General features: G+C 39.5%; 1 protein-coding gene across 1 annotated transcript in view; it reads right to left on the bottom strand.

The window, feature by feature from the left end:
- Positions 1–21,747, bottom strand: part of Fat4 (FAT atypical cadherin 4) — a 168,535-nt gene that overhangs the window by 84,870 nt on the left and 61,918 nt on the right. Inside the window, exon 2 of the mRNA XM_070022562.1 lies at positions 5,599–5,730. Within this exon, the coding sequence (XP_069878663.1) occupies positions 5,599–5,730 (132 nt within the window). The remainder of the gene's footprint in view (positions 1–5,598; positions 5,731–21,747) is intronic.

Here is a 21,747-nt window from a genome sequence, read left to right as displayed (position 1 = left end):
GACCCCCCCAAAAAAAAGAAAATGTAAATAAAGAGAAAAGGCAAGAAACGACCTAAGCATGAAGATTATTATTGATATTTGAAGAATGGGAGACGCAGAAACAGAGACAGATGCAGGAAGGGTGACCAAGGAAATAGCCTCAAAGGAGGTACCAGAAGGCTCAGAGTGCCCTCAGATTTAGCAATGATAAAGAAACTAGGGAGAAATAGAATTAGAAAACCATGTGGATTTTGTCATGAAGGACAGTAACTTCACCATGTTTTAGAATATTAAATTTCTTTCATTCGCTCTCTCTGTCTCTGTCTCTGTCTCTGTCTCTCTGTCTCTCTGTCTCTCTGTCTCTCTCTCTCTTTACCAGTACTGGAGCTTGAAGTCAGATTTGCAATCCCATTTGGCTTTGTTTGCTGGGGCCCTATCACTTGATCCACATCTCTACTTCTGGCTTTTTGCCGGTAAAATGGACCCAAGAATCTCAGACTTTTCTACCTGGGGTGGCTTTCAACCATGATCCTCAGTTCTCAACCTCCTGAGTAGCTAGGATTATAGGCACTCAGCAACAACTCACTTTCTTCTTGTAATTGCAAAACAACTAAATATAGGTATCATGTATGTAAATTATGACTAAAAAATTCACTGTGTTGGTTGAAATATAATCTTGTGGGTCTTATTTTTAGGGTAGACTATTCCATTAATTACTTCTATGTCTTTTGGATACAAAAACCAAATAGGGTTGTAGTTAAGATTTAATTAATGCATGCTAAATGGCTTGGTGGTAGAGTGCTTGCCTAGCATGCATGAAGTCCTGGGTTCAATACCTCAGTACCACATAAACAGAAAAGGCCAGAAGTGGCACCGTGACTCAAGTGGTAGAGTACTAGCCTTCAGCAAAAGAAGCTCAGGAACAGTGCCCAAGCCCTGAGTGCAAGCCCCAGGACCAGCAAAAAAATTATATAGATACATATATACCTATATACATATATACACACACGCATATATATATATATATATAATATATATATATATATATTCGAAAAAACCCCAAGAGAGAGTATAGAGCTATGTTAACTTTTTACTATTATTCTTAGAAGAGAAATATTTGACAGCTTCCAAATGAGAATAAAGGTAAGAGCTTCCTTGAATCCTTAGGAAAATATGGTTTTGGGGTACCCAGTTATAAGAAGCCCTTTAACAGCTACTTGCTACTGAGAAGCACTGAGTCCTGGCATGGGCCCACAAATTAACCAGCAGCAGGATAATGGCTCCACACCCCACGTGCCTCCTTGTGTACCTGTGTGCAGAGTCCTGAGCCATTCTCTCCTCAGTCACTTTGCCATCATCTTGAAAGGGCAGAACTTATCGCTGATCAATCTCATCTTTAAGGGGGATTTGAACTACTACTAAGAGGGCATCAAGCCCCAAGCCCCCACAGGACAGATCACCAGCAATAATCACTTATGTATTCTGACTGTAACAACTCCTGTGGGAGCCTTCCCCATACAAGAGCTGAGGTGACAGCCAGGCCCTGCCTGTCATGGGAAGCCTCTTCACTGCTCCCATCACTCACTCCCTGCCCCCCCACCACCTTCCATGCCTGTTTAAGAGGGTGTATTTTTCCTGAAGATGGCTGAAGATATACTAAAGTGCTTTCTTCCTACAGCTGCCATGTAGTAAATCTCTGCCTCTCACTAGGCCTCTTGATTTGGCCTGTAGGAGGCCAGGGGCTAGGCCTGACCATCAGGGTCCTGGACTGAGGCTACAAACTCCAGTTTCACTTATAAATTATTGATCTTGACATTGAGGTCCAAGTAATTTTGGAGCTTTAGACTTGAGAAATTGCCTTTTGATCTAACTATATTTTATTTAAGCCACGTTTGTACTTTTTCCATGATTAGCTTAGAGAAGTTTATTAATGCACTCAGAATAGTAAATCTCAAAAGATTATTTATGCTGGATTAACACATCCACAACTTCAGGGCTTTGCTATCACCCATCACTTGTCCTTTTTGTTTCTTTTATGTTCAAGTACATAAGGGAATGACTTCTAATAGTCCAAGGCAAAAATACTCCTTCTTTCAAATTTATAAGGAGTGACATTTGCAATCTTTTTATTCTGCTTTCTCAAAGCCAATTTTTAAATTTAATAAAGTGAAAGCCTCCCAACTATTTTAATTTAATAATGAAATAGCTGACTTTAACACACTGCTCACATTTATCTTGTATACTCAGGTGTACATGACTCTCTAACATTTTTATTGTAATTTTATAGCTTAACAAAATCATCCAACATCAATTTGCAATTCCTAGTATCTACTATTTTAATCTGCTAGGAATATTATTATTATTATTATTATTATTATTATTATTATATTCTAGCAAATCTCAGGTATGATGGATGCTATATTCAATTTTTATCTGTTCACATGATACAGCCTTGGAAATTGGGAGAAAGCAAAGAAACAAACATTTGAAATATTACAGAATTTTTTTTTTACAGAACTTCTTTGATATTTTCAAAGGTCCAATTTGAAAGTTATGACAATTGTGCAAAGAAGAAAAGCATAAGACTGCACTGATTTTTTAGAAAGCCATTTTTTCATATTCAAAATCAGCTGAGGTGGTGAATTAGTACCCTGGGTGAATATAACAAAATGTCTTGCCAAGAGTAATGATTTCATTAGAACTTTTGAAAAGTCTATTTATTAAATACACTGAGCTTGCTACATCTGCAGCCCAAGAAATAAATATGATGTGTCAGCTGCAGTGAAAATAATACTGAAGAGAAACATTTTACTCTCCAGAGGAGACACACTCACACACACCAAATAGGAGTTCTTAGAAGCAAATATCTAAGAACTGCTTGATTCAACACAGTTCAAATGGTATGTGTGTGTGTGTGTGTGTGTCTGTGTGTGTGTGTGTGTGTGTATGGTGTGTGTATGTGGTGTGGTATGTGTATGTGTGTATGGTGTGTATATATGGTGTGTAGTGTCTATGGTGTGTGTGTATGTGTATGCTCTGTATATGTGTTGTACATATGTGTGTGGTGTGTGTATATGTGTATGGTGTATGTGTGTGTGGTGTGTGTGGTATACATGAGTGTGTATGTGTGTGTTGTATGTGTGTGTGTGTGTGTGGTGTATGTGGTGGGTGGATGTACGTGTGGGGTATATATGTGTGTATTTGTGTGTGTGTGTGTGTGTGTGTGTGTGTGCTGTGCATACATGTGCATACCAACACTGGGACTTGAATTCAGGGATTGGATCTCTCACAGGGCTTTTATGCTCAATTCTGGTGCTCTGCCACTTTAGCCAAACCTCTAGTCCAGCTATTGCTGGCTAACTAAAGATATGAGTCTCTGGCCTTTGTCTGAGCCATCTCCCCCCACCCCTTGCCCCCGGTCTTAATACCTCAACCTAAACATCTCATCTTCCTGCATAGCTTTAGAAGTACTGGTATGAGCGCCAGCCTCCAGCCTCAAATGCTGCTTAAATTAAGTTCAACACATACATGTGGCTTCTGAAACTGATTTATTCTTAACCCAGACATTATTCTCTAACACTCCATGTCAAGTCATTAAGGAAAAGCATATAAATAATAAAAGAGGTATCAACAGATAATTGGTTGATGACATATATAACTTTAGTGTTTTAAATAATTTCATTACTTATACTTGTAATCCTAGCCACTCAGGAGACAGACCAGAAGATCAAGTTTCAGAATCAGCCCAGGCAGATAAAACATGGGACTGTTATCTCTAATTAACCAACAAAGCCAGAAGTGGAGTTGTGGCTCAAGTGATAGAGAACCAGCTATGAGGGAAAAACACAAGTAAGGGTACAAGGAATTCAAGCCCTAGTACCTAGAGAGAGAGAGAGAAAGAGAAAGAGAGAGACAGAGACAGAGATGGAGAGACAGAAAGACAGAGAGAACAGCATGATAATTAGAACAACCAAATTTTCAAGTACAGTTTTATATTGAATAATCCCACTCTAATTATAATATTCCATAGAGTAAAGAGAAGTTTCTGCTCCCTTCCTACAGAGTAGAACCAGTAAAACAACTATTGCAATTATAATTATTTTATATGCACTGTTTTATGTCCATCACATGAGATTTTTATTGTTATTATTTTTATATGCAAGTCACCATTAGTGACATTTTATAAATTGATATAAACAAATGTATTTTAGCAATGGCAAGCTTTAAGAAACATATTTACTAGTCTATACTTATATTTATTGATCTATTATTGATAGAGCTCCTGTATCAATAAGACAAATGTTCAGTCATATAACTGTCAATAATAGCCATATGGAATAAATGTGAACTTTTCTCTATATAAAATTGCACAGAAATTATTAAAGTTAAAACATCAAACCTATGCTAGTAGACAACTAAATTTATTTAAATATACTTTATTCTGTTCCCTTTTACTAGGTAGATTTTGCAAAATTTGTAATGTCTAAGTCATTAGGGTTTTGAATTGGCTGTTAAGAGTAGACAGCTGTTTATTTGATCACCTTTATAAAGTTAAAGAAACAAACCTATGAAGAGTTTTCTCAGAAGACAAAAATCAAATGTTTAGTTATTGCTGAAGTTCAGATGAGGGTGAGGAAAGGAAATTGCTTATTCTGTGTCAGGCTTGTGTTACAGAGGGTCATGCAAAGTTACTAGTGCTGTCTGAGAAGGCATTTCCCCTTTTCTCAACTTCAGAACATGAATTTACCCAATAAAAAGAATGTAAAATAGCCAGGTGGCTCACAGCTATAATCCTATTCAGGAGGCTGAGATCTAAAGATCACAATTACAAGCCAACCCAAATAGGAAACTCCATGAGATTTTCTTCTCCACAAAAAGCCAGAGGTCAAGCTATGGTAGAGCACCAGCCTTGAGTGAAAAAGGTAAGAGACAGAGCTTAGGCTTTGAGTTCAAATCCCAGTACTGGCACACACACACACACACACACACACACACACACACACACACAATTCTCTTGAAGTTTTTAAAATGCCAAAAAAATGACAAATTATATACATTATCATGCCACTAAAATATAATTGTAGGAGATAATGACCTAAATTTTGCCCTCAAATTCACCGTTAATCATAAAATGTCTGTTCAGTAAAGAACTGGAAAAAATCGTGACCTTGGCTGGATAATATTCTTACTGTATCTTCAATAATTTTTAAATTCATGTGCATTATATACACACATGACAATTAAATAACATTTGAAGGCCAACTTCGATATTCGTCATGTTAAGTGACCTGCTTTTCTACAATTTCAAAGGCAACAGAAGCAATCTTTACTGCCAGAAGGTCACAAGTCGGAACAATAAAGCCATAAAACAGACGTCTATTCGTAGGCAGCTGTCCTGTTTTAGGCCTTGAAACTGTGTGGCTAGTGAGTGTGACTCGTGAGCAGCGATGGACGGGGCCGTGGCTGTTGGTGGGAGGGCAGCTGCTTGCCATTCCTGGGTCACCTCACACACTAGAACGTTCTGGGAGCGGGGGATCACCCTGGCAGCGGCGAGTCTCCGCGTGGCCTGTGCCCCCACGCGGTGCCGGGTCGGGGAGACCCCACACTCCACGAGCGCACCTCATCGGCATCCATGGCGCTGAGCTGCAGGATCCTGGCGCCGTCGCCCACGTTCTCCTCCACCGTCAGGTCCAGCGTGTCCGCGGGGAACACCGGCGGGTTGTCGTTGATGTCCTGCAGCGTGATTTCCACCTGCGGGACGAGAGGAGAAGCCCGCGTGAGACTCGGGTGGAAGCGCTGCGGGAGACCCGCCACGGGGTAACGGGAGGAAGCCGAGCTCCACAGCCCTCACCAGGGCACACACAAAGCTCGGCTCGTCCAGAGTAGCACATTCTGAACAATCCCTGAGCAATGTGTACTAGAAAGTTCTACCGATCAACTAACTCAGTCATTCCACAATGGGGAGGACCAAGACTAAGATGGCCTGACACTCCGCATAAAACCCGCTGGCCAGCGCGTCCAGACAGGAACAATTCCTTCCTGAAATTCTACTTCAATGTTGTTGTTTTTAGCCTACTGAAGAGATTACAGTATCTTCATTCATGACTTCCAAAACTGATGTCACTACAGGAAGGCTGGTGATAAAATAACAGCTCCTCCAGGCCGGCATCACACTCCTAAGCCACTCCCCAGGGCTTGACCAAATGCCTGTGTTTGTATGGGGTAAATACTACATAAATTCAGTGAGGGACAGAGTCTCCAGGGACATTGGAAACATGCATTTCTTTTTCTGCATAAGGACTCAAGTGAACAGACATGATTGCAGTCTATACCAGGACCAGCATAGCCCAGGACTTCTCTGTCCCTTCCCCTGGCCCAGGAGAGGAAAACTCCACCTTTCCTGCCTGAAATGAGGCAGGCCTGGGAACCCCCAGACACAGGCTCCTTGCTGGGGACATTCCAAGTCTGGGCAAGTGTGCAGGAAAGGGCTTAGTGATCTGACCTTCAACTTCTACGTCACACAGTCAGCGTCACTAGAAAACACTGAGAGGGATGTAAGGAGACAGAGGTTCAAGTAGACAGTGATAGGTAGAAGTAAAATGGCAGATCTAAAATGCCTTCACAAGATCTCTCTTTAAAGGAAGCAAAAGACTACCTAATTTACTCAATTCAATGGATTTAATACATTTAATATAAACTTCCATAACAAATATCTCCATATCAGACTAGCACCTGTCATCATAGCTACTCAAGAGGGAAAGATCTGAGGATCTTGGTTCAAAGCAAGCCTGGTCAGAAAAGTCCATGCAACTTGTATCTCCCATTAACTAGCGAAAAGCCATAGGTGGAGCTGTGGCTTATTAGTGGGAGAGTGCAAGTCTTAACCAAAAATCTCAATCTCAGGAACAAGACCCAGGCCCTGAGTTCAAGTCTCAGGACCAGAAACACACACACACACACACACACACACACACACACACACACACACACACACACACATCTTTTCACTTTCCATACCAAATGTATGTCAAAATCCACAGATACTGTAATTATATGACAAAAGATCTAAGCACCAGCAGAAACTTTGGCATTCTACATTCCTTTCTGGGTTTGGTTTTGATTTTTTATGTGGATATTCGTGGCTTGAATTCAGGAACCTTGGCACTATATCTTAACTTTTTCACTCTACCACTTGAGCCATAGCTTCACTGCTGGCTTTTGCTGGTTAATTGGAGGTAAAAGACTCTTCAGCTCTGCTGCCCAGGCTGGCTTTGAATTACCATCCTCAGATCTCAGTCTCTTGAGTAGCTAGGATTACAGAGTAAGCCAGTAGCTCCTTGCTCTACATTCACATGTGTGTGTGTGTGTGTGTGTGTGTATGTGTGTGTGTGTGTGTGTGTGTGTGTGTGTGAACTAGCTACCTAATTTCACTTCATGGAATCTGAGCATGACCTAATTTAAAATGTCAAGGATAGCGTTAAATCTGGATACACACATATATGCAAATTCAACACTTATTTACACTGTAATGTGAGGGCTTATGCTCCAAGTAATCAGATTTCTTAACAACAGTGCCGAGCTGGAGTTCTGTGAGTGAGCTCTGCCAGCGTCTACATATTTCTTTGAGTTGTGTTCTTCATTTCTTTCCCTATTTGGGGTGACTATGGGAATTCTGCTGCCATGAGTCTGGGTGAAATGTTGCACTGCATCCAAAACACTTCATCACGCAGCACGGCCAAAATCTATTATGGTTTTGTAAGTGACTCATATTTTAGTTATGAGGAGGTCCTAACAAAGAGCACAGTTTACATTTAAATGCCCAAAATGTCAGGAATGTAATGTTTGGGCTATGGAGGTATGTAAGATTTGATCTTACCCTATGAACAATGCTTTTAGGTATTTATTTATTTATTTATGATAGAGAACAAACCTAACTCCAGAGGGCCTGTGGCGGGTGTAATAACAGTGTGTCTCCAGGCTCTTCTTGATGCATTACTACAATTCTGAAATTGAAATCTTGAAATAAACAGGAGAAATGAAACTTTACAGAAAAAAAAAATGTGTGACTCATTCTGTAAAGAACTGGTAGGGGCTTGATGTGACCCATTAGAGGAAAACCTAAAGAGCCAGTACTATCAAGTGATGCCAATTCTTCTTTTGTTTTATTGGTGGTGGGGCTTGAACTCAGGGCCCAGCTGCTATTAGGTGTTTTTTGTTATTGTTGTGATTTGGCTTGGTTTGGTTTTTTTACTCAAGGCTGGCAATCTACTATTTGAGCCACACCTCCTCTTCCAGCTTTTGGCTAGTTAATTGAAGCTAAGAGTCTCACAGACTTCTCTGACCTGGCTGGCTTTGAATCTCAATCCTCAGATCTCAGCCTCCTAAATAGGATTGATTATAAGCTTAAACTACCAATACCTGACCAAATCACACATTCTATTTTTTTTCTACTGTGGTTACATTTTTGTTAAGTAGTTGCACAAAGGAGCTGTCTTGTAAGAAAGCAGTTTTGAATATTGTATGTCTTTGATGAATGTCAGCCATGTCAATATTCTCACCCATTCCTCCACTACCCACCAACTTAATTCTGTAGAATATACACTGGATTCTTGACTGCATTCTCCCCTCTTCTCCTTTTCATTTGCCCACCCCTTTACCCTTGGTCCCACCCCACCCCTTTCTTGCAAGTACTCACTTCGTGGTGTTTTATTTTGCTATTACCTTTCTAAGGAATTAAACTATTTGAGTCACAAAGTCTTAAGAACGCCGAGCACCGGTGGTGCACACCTCTAATCCTAGCTACTCAAGAGGCTGAGATCTGAGGATCATGGTTAAAAGCCAGCTCGGGCAGGAAAGTCCATGAAACTCTTATTTCCAATAAACCACTAGAAAACCTAAAGTGACATTGAGGTGCAAGTGTTAGAGCACTAGCCTTGAGCTGAAGAGCTGAGGAACAGCGCTCAGGCCCAGAGTTCAAGCCCCATGACCAGCAAGTCTTAAGAACATAACTCTTTTGATCTAAACTCAACTAAAATTTAAGTGCATTTAGTTACATTTTTCTTTAGAACTAAAAGAAAGATGTGAAGATCATTTTGACTATATAATTTTACACAAAACACTTGAGAAGAAGAATCATGGATAATGGCAATATCTGAAGAAACTATTGTAGTTGGGAATTAGAATATTTTTTTATTTCAGAGATTTTTAAGCTAATAAGCATTTTTCTCTTTAAAACTTAACAGGTCAAATATAAGTTGTCTCACATACCATTTGATAATATCTTGTTGATGTACATGATATTGTTGGTATTATATCTTTCCATGAGTCCAATTCAAGAAAAGACATATTTAATTCCTAACTTCTTGGCTAATGTACCAAATAAGTTACCAGAAAGTGTAGGGCACCTAAGCAGCCTTGGCCTTCACATCTGACAAGAGAAGTCAGGCAAGATGTGAACGTAAGTAAAGGTGAGAAGGAAGTTTGAGAGAGAGCACTTTGCTCCAGTCAGCCCTGTTGGCCATCTTACTCAGAGTAAAGCCTGGCCTTGGGTAACATAGAGATAATGGAAGTTCTGGAGCTGACTTTCTGACCAGCGGGGCTCCTTTCTGTTTCCTGTGAGGTTGTGAAGTCACAGACTTACTGCTGGTCCTCACACTTGCCTCGCCCTCTGCCCTGTTTCATTGTCAGGTAGGTTTGGCTTTATCAGCTCACCCTGCCAGCTGCAATCCCCTGATTAGCTGCTTTTCTATCAGCCCAAATCCATACCTAACCATTGACCTCACACAAAGGGGGATTGTTCCAGTCCAATTATTCTAGAATATCAGGAGTGGAGGAAGCAAGTACCTTTTTGATTCATTGTAGTTTCACTTTTAAAAGTAAAAATAAACTTATAATGAGTTATAAAGCAGGCCATATTTCTTACATAAGCCACATGTATGTAACTGTGCCCAATTATATTTTCTCAAACAAAAGCAGTGACATTAATCTCTCCCCAGTAAAATTCTCCTAGCAGTCAGAAGCATATGTTTTTGGGATTTCAATGTATTTCTTATGAGGAAAGAAATATGTCTGGGTAACAGGCCAGCTTGGAGAGCTGCCAGACACAACCAGAATGGCTAGAGTACGGATAAGATACAGTTAACTCCGTTCTCGAAACAGAATACTTTCCATAACTCACTAAATGTGTGCTGACATAATAAAAACCTAGTGTTGTTGTGCTTTCAATATTGTTCAAATTAGAACCAAATAAGGATTTCTTTTAAGGCGAAGGCAATCATGTGTAACCACTTCAACTTTTCCTGAAATCAATACTGCATAATTTCTGCATTTTAACAGATTTTTAAGACACCAAAAGTAAATGCAGAAGGAAGGATCATGTTAAAAGTTGTGTGGTTTGCATATGAAACTTATGGAAATTTTTATTCCATTCTTTACAATAAACATGGTGGTAAAGTGTCCTGTAATTGAACAGTCATTCAATAGATGTGAGTCTGAGTCAGGTAGACAAACATATCAGAGAGAAATTTAACCAAAGATAAATGAAAATAGTTCATCAATGTTTTTCATCATTGTTCTTGTTTCATGAAACAAGTAGACATGATAAAACAGATTTCTGTTAAGTCTGCTGCAACAGAACAGTTGTTGGAGACGTACTGCAGGTAGAAGCTGTGGTCTAAAGTGGGACAAGAGAATTCGGGAGGGAGACAGGCACATGAGTAGCCTTGACAGGTACATAATTGGCAGTGGCAGAGAAGGAGGTGAGTTTGAAAATCCTGGACTGAGTGACTTTTCAGTAAGGAAGCTGGGAAAAGCAGACACTGCACTAGGAATAGCCAATGCAAAGGCCCTGGGGCTGTGGACAGAGAGCAAGGTCCTAGCTGGGACCAAACATTGTAAAGACTTTGCTCCCATTCTTTCACCCCTCCCACTAGATGCAGGGCTCATCTCTCCATCCTTGCCCCTTCCACTAGAGACAGGGTCATCTCTATTTCCTTTGCCCCTCCTGCTAGAAGAGGGGCTCATCTCCAAGTCCTTTGCCCCTGCTATTACTTTATGCAAAGGACACAAAGTTACTTCCAGGTATAGTAATCTACTATAATTGAGTCTATAGCGCTAGAATTTCTTCATACATTTTATTTTGGGGGGAGGGTTGGTCGTGGGGCTTGAACTCTGGGCCTAGGCATTGTCCCTCAGCTCTTCAGCTCAAGGCTAGCACTCTACCACTTGAGCCACAGTGCCACTTCCAGTTTTTTCTGCTTATGTGGTGTTAAGGAATCAAACCCAGCGTCTCGTGCATGCAAGGCTAGCACTCTACCACTGAGCTACTTTCCCTGCCCTGGAATTTCTTCATACTTCTAAAACCATATCTCAAACTTTGAGATTGAAATTTTATTTTAGGGGTACTTTCCTCCTCCTTCTCCTGCTTCCACTTCTCCTTCTTTTCCTCCTTTCTCCTCTTTTTCTTCTTCTTTCAAAACTACAATGAATTCCATTTTTATGAAAAAGAATTGGCTCATCAAGTAATGTAGCTGTTCTTCTCATCTAAAATGCCAACTACATCTTCAATATATCCTGAATCTACTTGTCAAAATACAGTTTTTAAAGGGCTTAAAATAAAAAATATTTAGATCCATTTCTAGCATAATCCTGATACTGAGTCCACACACACTCTTTCTTCAATCACTGAAAAGCTGGTTTGACCACGGAACTGGCATAGTTTTTTGTTCCACAAAGGAAGTCATTTTGGGCAGATAAACCCTGGAACCTCCTAACTCCAATTAACCAGCAAAAATCTGAATATGAAGTTGTGGCTTATGTAGTAAAGCACCAGTACTAAGTGAAAAGAAAATAAAAGCATGAAACAACACAGGCCTTGAGTTCAAGTCCCAGTACAGATACAAAATAAAAACTAAACATTGACAAATCATATATTGGGCAGATATACTCAAAAGATATTTAAAAAGAAGCTCATAAAATTTAATAATACAAAGTTAGCAATCCAATTTAGAAAAAAAAGTTTAGCAGACATTTTTCAACATATAATACATGAATGCCTCTAAACCAATAGAAACATATGTGAGTCATTACTGAATGAGATACGAAATTAAAATCACAGTGACACAGAATTTCACATCCAATAGAATGGCTCTTGAATAAAACAATAGTAAGAACTGGAATCCCTGAGGCCCTGCCAGTGCCGGAGAGGATAGAAGATTGGGCCATCCCTCTGGAAAACAGTTTGGCAGTTCCTCAAAGACTTAACCAAGGCTGTTACACCACCTACCATTCAACTCCCGCACACCTTGTAAAAACTCCTGAGCCCTGCAGAGAGCTAGCAGTTTAATGGCTCTAGTGGTTTCAACCAGAATTACAGATTCTGGTCACTGGATATTTTTTTCAAAAATGCACCTTTCTAGGCCAACGCCCTAAAGAACCTCACTCACCAGGATGAACAGCTGTCACAAATGGACACTCAAGCCTAGAGCTTGCTAGAGACTCAAGTGAATTGGGAAAGATAGAAGCTTTGTGAATATAGGGGCATCTATATCCCAACCATGGGAGAGGCTGAGGTAGGAGGATTGCAGTTCAAGGCCAACCTTCATCAATATGCTGTCTGAGATGCTACCTGAGAAAAAGTAACTAAAGGAAAATAGGCTAGCATGTGGCTCAAGTGGTAGAATACCTGCCTAACAAGTGTGAGGCCCGGAGTTTAAACCGTAGGATAATAACCAAAAGAACCCCACCATCCATATATAGATAATGATATAAATATAAATATGGATAAGTATTATTCTATGTATATTTTTATATATACACATATATTTGCATAAATATCTATATGTATAATGTTACTATATTATTATAATATTATATTATATAATTACTATATATATTACATAATGTTATTATATTATACATATACACATACATACAAACATACACATTCATATACATGTGTATATGTATACATCCATATACATATTTGTATATGTGTTCATATATAAGTATATGTGTGTATATACACATATATACATGTATATATGTGTATACACATGTATGCATACACACACACACATAGAGAGAGAGAAAAGTGTCCTATTTGAAAAATGTGCCTAAAGCTAACAAGCAAGCCTTCAGTGATTTTTATCTGTTAACATTACAACTAACACTACAACAAATACAGTAATCAGCATTTATTTGCTGGCTTCTGAAATTTATATCTGAATACTTAATCCTTTCCTTTGTTTACTATTTAGATTTAGCAAGGATTATCTGGGATATTCACTTACATTTATTAAATAGCTTATGAAGCAAACATTGATAGCCTGTCCTCCATGCACCCTGCTTCCAGCTTGTTGCTAAACAAGCTTCAGAAGACATGTAAGTCCACTTCAGCAGTGCTGTGAACACACAGAGAGGTCTGCACCCTCTTAAAGGCTAACTTGATGGTATGTAAATCATATCTTGCAAAAGTTCCTTAAAATAAGACAAATTTTGCAAATAATGTTGCAGAATAAATAAGAGCATCTTCATTTAACTTATTTGTTATCCTGAAGGATATTTTAGTAGTGTGTTGGAATTATTGAATTATTGTCCATAGAGTGACGATTTATCTCTTTAGAAAACAAGAATATTTGCTTGTCATCGACCTTCTAGAATGCTACAGCTTCAAAGATTTCCCAATGAGACTATAGGTTTACATTCTCCGATTGCACTCAGTTTCCATTTACAGCTAAGGAAGCAGAAACAAAGCAAAACAAAGCAAAACAAAACAAAACAATTTGGAGATGATCTTGACCATGATTTTCCCTGTAATACTCATAAACCACCAAGTGTTAACATGGAAGATGACAGTAAAATGTTAACATTGGCAGGGGCTATCAAGATTATCTCATCTGCTATCCTCTAATAATCATAATATTAGTATTAAAAAATCTCACTGATCCTGGTGGCTCATGATTGCAATTCTCGCTATTCAGCAGGCTGAGATCTGAGGATCACAATTGGAAGCCAACTCTGGCAGACAAATCCACGAGACTGTTATTGTCAACTAGCCATCAAAACCTAGAAGTGGAGCTGTGTCTCAAGTGGTAGAGCACCAACCTTGAGCCAAAAAGCTCATGGATATCACCCTGGGCCTTGAGTTCAAGCTCTAGCACCAAAATAAAATACATAAACTATTGACTAAATAAATGAATTGAGAAATTCAGATTTATATATTTCCCAATTAAATATGTATTGTCAAAATAAAAATCTGTGAGAAAAAATATTCCTCAGACATGATAAATTATATGGTCTCTAGGCATTGAAGCAGAGTAAGAGCAAATGAGAATATTCTTAGGAGAGGATCACAAAGACACAATGTTTATGCGCATCTGAACATATAAAATGACATTTATGAAAATGAACTCCGGAAATTGGAAACCAGGGGGATTTTGTTTTCTTTGTTGCTGTTTTCAATTGAAAACAGCATATCCATATTTGGGAGGATAAAGGGGGACACAGAAATGGAAAAACAAATGCAGCACTAGTACTCACTAGGCACTATGTGGAAAAAGAACTATACAACTTGTGACTGGAGATGGGAGGGGAAAAATGGGAGAGAACAAGGGAAGGAGGAACATTGTCTAATAATAAATGACCTGACCTAACTGTAAACCTCTCTACATCACCGTTACAATAACAATTAAAATTTCCCCTAAAATTAGTAAAATAAAAAATAAAAACCTAAAAAACAAGATTCCTAGAATTTGACCCTAGATTGAAAGCACAGTTTTTCTATTTGCTATTGTTTGTGATCTTAGTTATGTTTCTCATCTTTCATTGTCCTGACCACAAATGTCAATATGATAATATTTTCTTTCTCACTGAGATATGAGTGTTTATCACAGCACTTTGAAGTAAGTAGGCACCACATGGAAAGTTATTTGCATTTTATTAATACATTCTCTCTGTCAAGAATCACTGAGTCACTCATGTAAGAGGTGCCCTGTCTGTGCCGGGCACTGGCACTGGAATCCAAGCTGCTCAGGAAGCTGAAATCTAAGAATCACAGACAAGGCCAGCCCATGCAGTGAAGTCCATGAGACTCTTACCTCCAATGAACCACAACAAAGCTGACTGTGGAGCTGTGGCTCAAGTGGTAGAGCACTAGCCTTGGGCAATGAAGTTCAGGGAAAGCATGTAGACCCTGGCATGTTAGCACACACACACACACACACACACACACACACACACACACACACACACACACACACACACACACACACACAAAGGGTTGAAGATTCTGGTCAAGTAAACAGAGAGCCCGTTAGCAAGGGCAAGGTCCTGAGTGCTGTTTTTTTTGCACTATCAAAACAAAACAACCCCCAAACACTGATTCTGGTTGTTTAGTCTCCAAATGCCTATGGACTCTGTTCAGAGCCATCCACCGCAGGACAACATGAAATACACAAACTGTCTAAAGTTAAAAGAGTTACCCAAGGGTCTGTTTTGGAGCAATAAAATGTGGTATATACATTCAGTGAAATATTATTCTGGCTGAGAAAAGGAAAGAAAATTGGACACTTGTTCCAATGTGGATACACTAAAGATATTATGCTATGTGACAATGAATGAAACCCAAGGCTCCATGTGGGCATTAACAAAGTAGGCAAATCCATGGTCAGAGAAAGCCAGGGGAAGATGTGTGGAGTATGGGTTAGAGAAGGGGAGGTTAGCCAGAGTGGGCTGTGGTGGGGGCAGGGGAGTTAGCCAGCGTGGGCTTGGGCGCTCTGGTTAGTGAGATGAAAACCTTCAGCAAATGGATGAAGGTAGTAAATTGGAAGCAAATGAACTTAATACCAGAATACCATATATTTTAAATTGGCTAAAATGGACAAGGGGAGGTTTTATATACTCTATCATAATTAATAAAACTTCCTGGACCATGGGTCACATTTCATTCTTTTCTGTTGGACAACACAATGAACAAATAAATACAGGTGTGAGTGACTTCCCAAGGTATCACGGGGAAGTGAAAGTTCCTTCACCCTTGACTGTTCATCATGTGAAAGTCATTCCTATTCCCTTAAAAACCTACGCTCATAGCATTTCAGACATGAGCTACACTTCGAGATGCACACCTGTGATCTTAGCTAGCAACTGGCACTGAGGATCTGAATGCAAAACTAGTTCAGGCAGGCAAGCCCAAGACTCTCACTTCCAACTGACCAGTAAAAAGCCAGAAGTGGAGCTTTAGCTCAAGTGGTTTAAGAACAGCCTTGAACAAAAATAAATTTAAAAAACAAGCAAACAAAAAAATAAGCCAAGTAAAGTTCTGAATTCAAGCCCCAGTATTAGCAACAACAAATAAATAAATAACAAGGAGTTTGAACAAGAAGTTTCTATTGGTGTTCTGCTGATTTTATGTTATTTCCTTGAAGTTGCATCCTACTTACCTCTCCAGCCAAAATATGTGTATACCAAGTATCAGATATGTTGATTTTAGGGCAAAACAAAAGGCTGGTTGAGCTTTGTCTAACATAAAGAGACATATATATCATATACATGAAATACAATCTGAGCTTCATCGTATGACTCTCCTTGGCATAATCATTCCTAAAATATTCTGAGATTCTGTGGTGCCAAACATAATATTGTTCTTCTGTCACTGTGCCAACTTGAAACCTGACTCTGAAGTCTTAAGGATGTCCAACAGCGGGACACAAGCAGATGAGACATTCAGCTCACCCAAGGAACTTCCGGAACCACCAAGGCCATGCGACCACCTTAAACAGTACACGTTCCAGAACTTCTCTGAAAAAGTTCTTAGCAGACATATGGCTAAGACCCAACTTTCTCATTTTGCCAAAATACATTTTTCAAAAGCTTAAAATACAATTTGAAAAATGAAAGTACAAACTAAAATAAAATATGTAAAATATGAATGTGACTAAAGTATAAGCATATAAAATATAAATATAAAATTAAAATTACAAAATAAGATAAAATAAAATGTTTTGAATATTTATCCTATTTTGATAATTCAGAAAGATATAAGCCTTGCAAATGTCCTTCCTGTGTGTATGTGGTATCTCTTACTCTCTAATATGTATATATCTAATATATCTAATATATTTCTATATATGCATATATATATGTATATATATACATATATATATGCTAACTAGGGAAATATGACAGACTCCCTGGCTTTCCTACAAAGACTCAACTTTACCAGTCAAGTTCATTGGCTCAATTCCCATTCTAAGTCTAAAATGTCTTTTTAGTTTGCTTTTCTTCATCTTTTTTTAAATATTTTAACTGCATAATGCTATGTAGCAGCTTTCCTCTAAGCTGATAGATTAAAAACCAGTTTGAGTCACTGAGAGACACTGGAAAAAATGACTCCCATGCTCACTTCTCCCAGCCTTCACTGCTCCCTGCAAATTGGCTTCAGCATTGGAGTGTGTCCATGTCTTCCTCCCGGAGCATAAGAGACACGTCGAGCCCTTCTGTCTTCTCTGCCAATGCTTCCGTCTCTAAATACTTAGCACTTCATCCTGGCTCCAGAAAACTAATTTCCAAACTGGTAACAAATACTAAATTACTTATTAGGAAAGTCCTATAAAATCGAAAACAGAAGGAGACGGAGACACTAGACTAGAAGGTTTAGTATTCCAAACTGGCACGTAGGAAATAACCTTTTCCGTTTGTGTTCATATCTACCTACATGAGACAGAGTAGAATTTCCATTTACTTTTTGTCAAATTTAAAACTCTGGAATATTTGTAATCAACCCAAAATGTTACACACCCTGCCCTGCAGAAGCTCCTAAGGTGTGCACGGACTCTAGATATCTCACTACAGACCACTGAGCAACTTGCACCTTTGAGTTTCTCCTGCAGAAAACCATTTCATTAATCTGATTAACTTTATAAAAGTAAAAATAATTTCCTCCAGGGGCCAATGGATCACACCTATAATCCTAGCTACTAAAGAGGCTGAGAGCCAAGGATCTTAGTTCAAGGCCAGACCTGGCAGGAAACTATATGAGACTCTTATCTCCAATTAATTAGAAAAACAAAATCTTGAACTAGAGCTGTGGCTCAAGTGCTAGGGTAACTTCCTTGAGCAAAAATGCTCAGGGAAAGCACCCAGGCTCTGAGTTCAAGTCCCAGAACTGGCATAAGAACAACAACGATAATAATAATGACTATGATAGCCTAACTAATGATAATATATGGTGTTAAAGCTAGTGAGAGTATGTTCTTTTCCCTACTTGATATTAAAACTATATATATATATATATATATATATATATATATATAAAACTCTCTTTTTATATACACCATTGCTCTTAGCTTACTGTTGGTTCTTAAAATACACACAGTTTTTTTATTTCCTGGATAAGAGTACAGATGGCCCCAACCTACATCACTGGGTTCAAATCGATATCCAGTAGCCATAAACTGAGTGAGCTTGGAAAAACATAATGATTTGTGTGTGTACGTGTGTGTGCAGGCATGAACACACACCACAACTGGGGCTTGAACTGAGTGTCTGGAGCTCTTGTTTGGCTTTCTCACTCAAGGCTAGTACTTTACTATTTGATCCACAGCTCTGCTCCTGGCTTTTTTGCTGGTGAATTCGAGGGTTGGCCTCGAACCATGATCCTCAGATCTCAGCCTCTTGAATAGCTAGAATTACAGATATGAATCACTAGTACCTGGAAGAAAAGTATACTCTTTATGTTTTTTATTACCTCACCTGTAAAATGAGATAATATAAATGTTTCATAGGATTTTTACAAATATTAGTTGTTTTCATAAATGTGTTTAGAGAAATGACAATATTTATAATTCTCCCAAAAATGGTTTCTGATTCATTTTATCTGAAAAAAATTATCAGATAGAATTTCATGTTTATGCATTAAAAAAAGGAAAGTCAGTACCTATGGTGGCTCATATCTGTAATTCTAGCTATTCAGGAGGCTGAGATGTGAGGATTGTGGTTTAAAGCCAGCCCAAGCAGGAAAGTCTGTAAGACACTTATCTCTAATTAACCACCAAAAGGCCCAGAAGTGGAGCTACGATAGAGTACCAGGTTTGAACAAAAAAAGCTCAAGGACAGAATCTAGGCCCTAAGTTCAAGCCCTAAGACCAGCACATACAGAGAGAGAGAGAGGAAAATAAATTAATCTACTTAAATGCAAAAGCTTTTAAATGCTTTCCCTGCTAGTTTTAGGCAAATACTAACTTTCCATTGCCCTTCTCCAAGACCTATATTTCTTAAATCTTTCCATTTCCTCTTTCTCATAAGCTAATGCTCTCATGCAAATGATAGTCAGAATGCTCAACACTTTCCTCACTTCTTGCAGTGGACTGTTAATTCCCTGGCAACCTCAACTATGCAATAGTCCTGCTGTGAAAGAACAAGGGCTTAATAAAACTACTGGAAACAGAGGTCGTGGTGCAATATGAAAAATTCACAAGACTTGGCAAACAACTCTCATTGAAGGAGTGAAGAGGGAAGCAAGAGAGATGAAAGGCAGAGCTGGTATTTGGAGCTTGCAGCGACAATAGTGAATATAAAAGAATGTTCATTTTAGCTATGTCTATGCTCAAGGCTACTTTTACGAACACAAACTTCCAGTTCTAAGTTTGAACATAATCAATATGTTGGGTTGTGCATCACACCTCCATCTGCCTGCTGGATGGTGCCACCAAGAGCCTCACAGCAGTGCTGCTCCTGGAGGGACCCAGCTCATTCACCATCTTCTCATCACTGCATCTCCTCCCATGCACCCCAACTCAACATACTCTTACTGTGGAAGGCAGGAACTTCAGGTAGTTTTCTGTCACTGTGATGAAATACCCAAGAAAAACAATCTATAGAGAAAATATTTCTTTGGTTTGAAGATTCAGAGGTTACAGTCCACAGTTAGTGGGCTCCATTGCTTTGGGGCCTGAGGCCAAGTATCATGGTGGAAGCAGTGAGTGGTGGAGGGAGCCAGGAGAGGGAGAGAGGGAGAGAGACAGAGACACAAAAACAGATGGTGAGATGGAGTCAAAGAGACAGAGACACAAAGAGAGACAGCAAGATAGAGTCAAAGAAACAGAGGAAAGGGAGAGAGAGCAGGACACAGAGAGCATACAGGGTAAAGGGAGAAGAAAAAAAGGGAGAGAGGGATAGGGAAGGGGAAGACAGAAAGAAAAGGAAAGCAAATGAGCGAGGTAGGGAGGGAGGACGGAAGGAAGGAAGGAAGGAAGGGAGGGAGGGAGGGAGGGAGGGAGGAAGGAAGGGAGGGAGGAAGGGAGGGAGGGAGGGAGGAAGGGAGGGAGGGAGGGAGGGAGAGAAAAAGAAAGGAAAAGAAAGAGAAAGGAAAAGAGAGACAGATGAGTCAGAGAGTAAAAAAGGGAGAGAGAAATAGCAGGAGAGTGATGAGAGAGGAAGACAAAGCAAGAGGGAGAGGGAGGCAGAGAGAAGAGGGGAGAGGAGGAAAAGAGAAAGATGGAGATGAGCCACAGAAAGAGAGGGAGAGGGAGAAGAAAGAGAAATAGAAAGAAAGGAGAAAATAGAAAGAAAGAAAGAAAGAAAGAAAGAAAGAAAGAAAGAAAGAAAGAAAGAAAGAAAGAAAGAAAGAAAGAAAGAAAGAAAAGAAAGAAAGAAAGAAAGGAGAAAGAAAAGAGAAAAGAAAGAGAAAGTGACCAGCTTCTTTCCACAAGGCAACTTCCGAAAATGCCATCAAATAATGTCCATGTCCATCACTGAAGTAATCCATTTCCTTAAAGCCCATCACCAAGCCTTCACCACCTGACCCTCAAATGGACATTTAAGATTCGACCTAAGCAGACGCCATTCCTTCCAGCATCTTTCTGACCACCCCCCCCCATTCCCTCACCCCCACTGCCTTTCATCACTGGGAAACACTAGTGTTTCAGCTCAGTACACGCATCTCCCACCTCATCTCCCATCTCCAAACCTGCCCAGACCACGGGGCTTCCCAACCTCCCTGTGGTATTTTACACATCCACTTGCTTCTGTTGGTTGAGAAAGCTTTTCATAAAACCAACACCTGACGAAATATTCAATGGATTCTCTTTTTGTGTAAAACCTTTGATCTTGACTTCTGTAGAGAGCCCTTCACATTTGTGTACAGGCTGTCCCTCCTTCCTCTTCCTCTGCCCACCTCCTTTCCTGCCAGTGCTGCGCTCCTCCACCTTTGGGCATGCGCACTGTGATGCTCACTGCTGAAAGCTGGCCTGGGCCACACTAACTTCACGTGAACCTTTAAGTCACAGATGAAATATCACTTCCACAGTGACTCGTTTAGTGACCCAGAATCTCCTTTAGGATCTATTCTAATATTTTCCAAAAGATCCTAATGTTTTCCACTTATTACATACTCATAATAAGTAATTGAAATTCTTTATCATCGATTGAATGTCTTGATGAGTGAACTTGAACTAGGAGGCTACATTTTCACACAGGAATTTCCCCATTTGTCATCCTGTAATGGTGAAGGAAAGGAGAGAGAAGAGTAAATAATCTCATTAAATGTGAACTGTGGATGATGCTTCAAGATACTGTAAAGAAGGAGGAAGCAGGGCTTGAGAGGTTTTTGAGAAAACTTGCACTGAGTTTGAAGAAAGAAACATGGAGGAGGGAGGGGAAGAGAGAGATAGAGAGAGACAGAGACAGAGACAGAGAGAGACAGAGACAGAGACAGAGAGACAGAGACAAAGACAGAGAGACAGAAAAAGAGACAGAGAGAGACAGAGAGAC

The sequence above is a fragment of the Dipodomys merriami genome, unplaced genomic scaffold (assembly GCF_024711535.1).
Source record: "Dipodomys merriami isolate MVZ:Mamm:240054 unplaced genomic scaffold, mDipMer1.0.p SCAF_15, whole genome shotgun sequence".
Taxonomy (NCBI): domain Eukaryota; kingdom Metazoa; phylum Chordata; class Mammalia; order Rodentia; family Heteromyidae; genus Dipodomys; species Dipodomys merriami.
The sequence above is the reverse complement of the archived record's forward strand: the minus strand, read 5'-3'. Positions and strand labels throughout refer to the sequence as shown.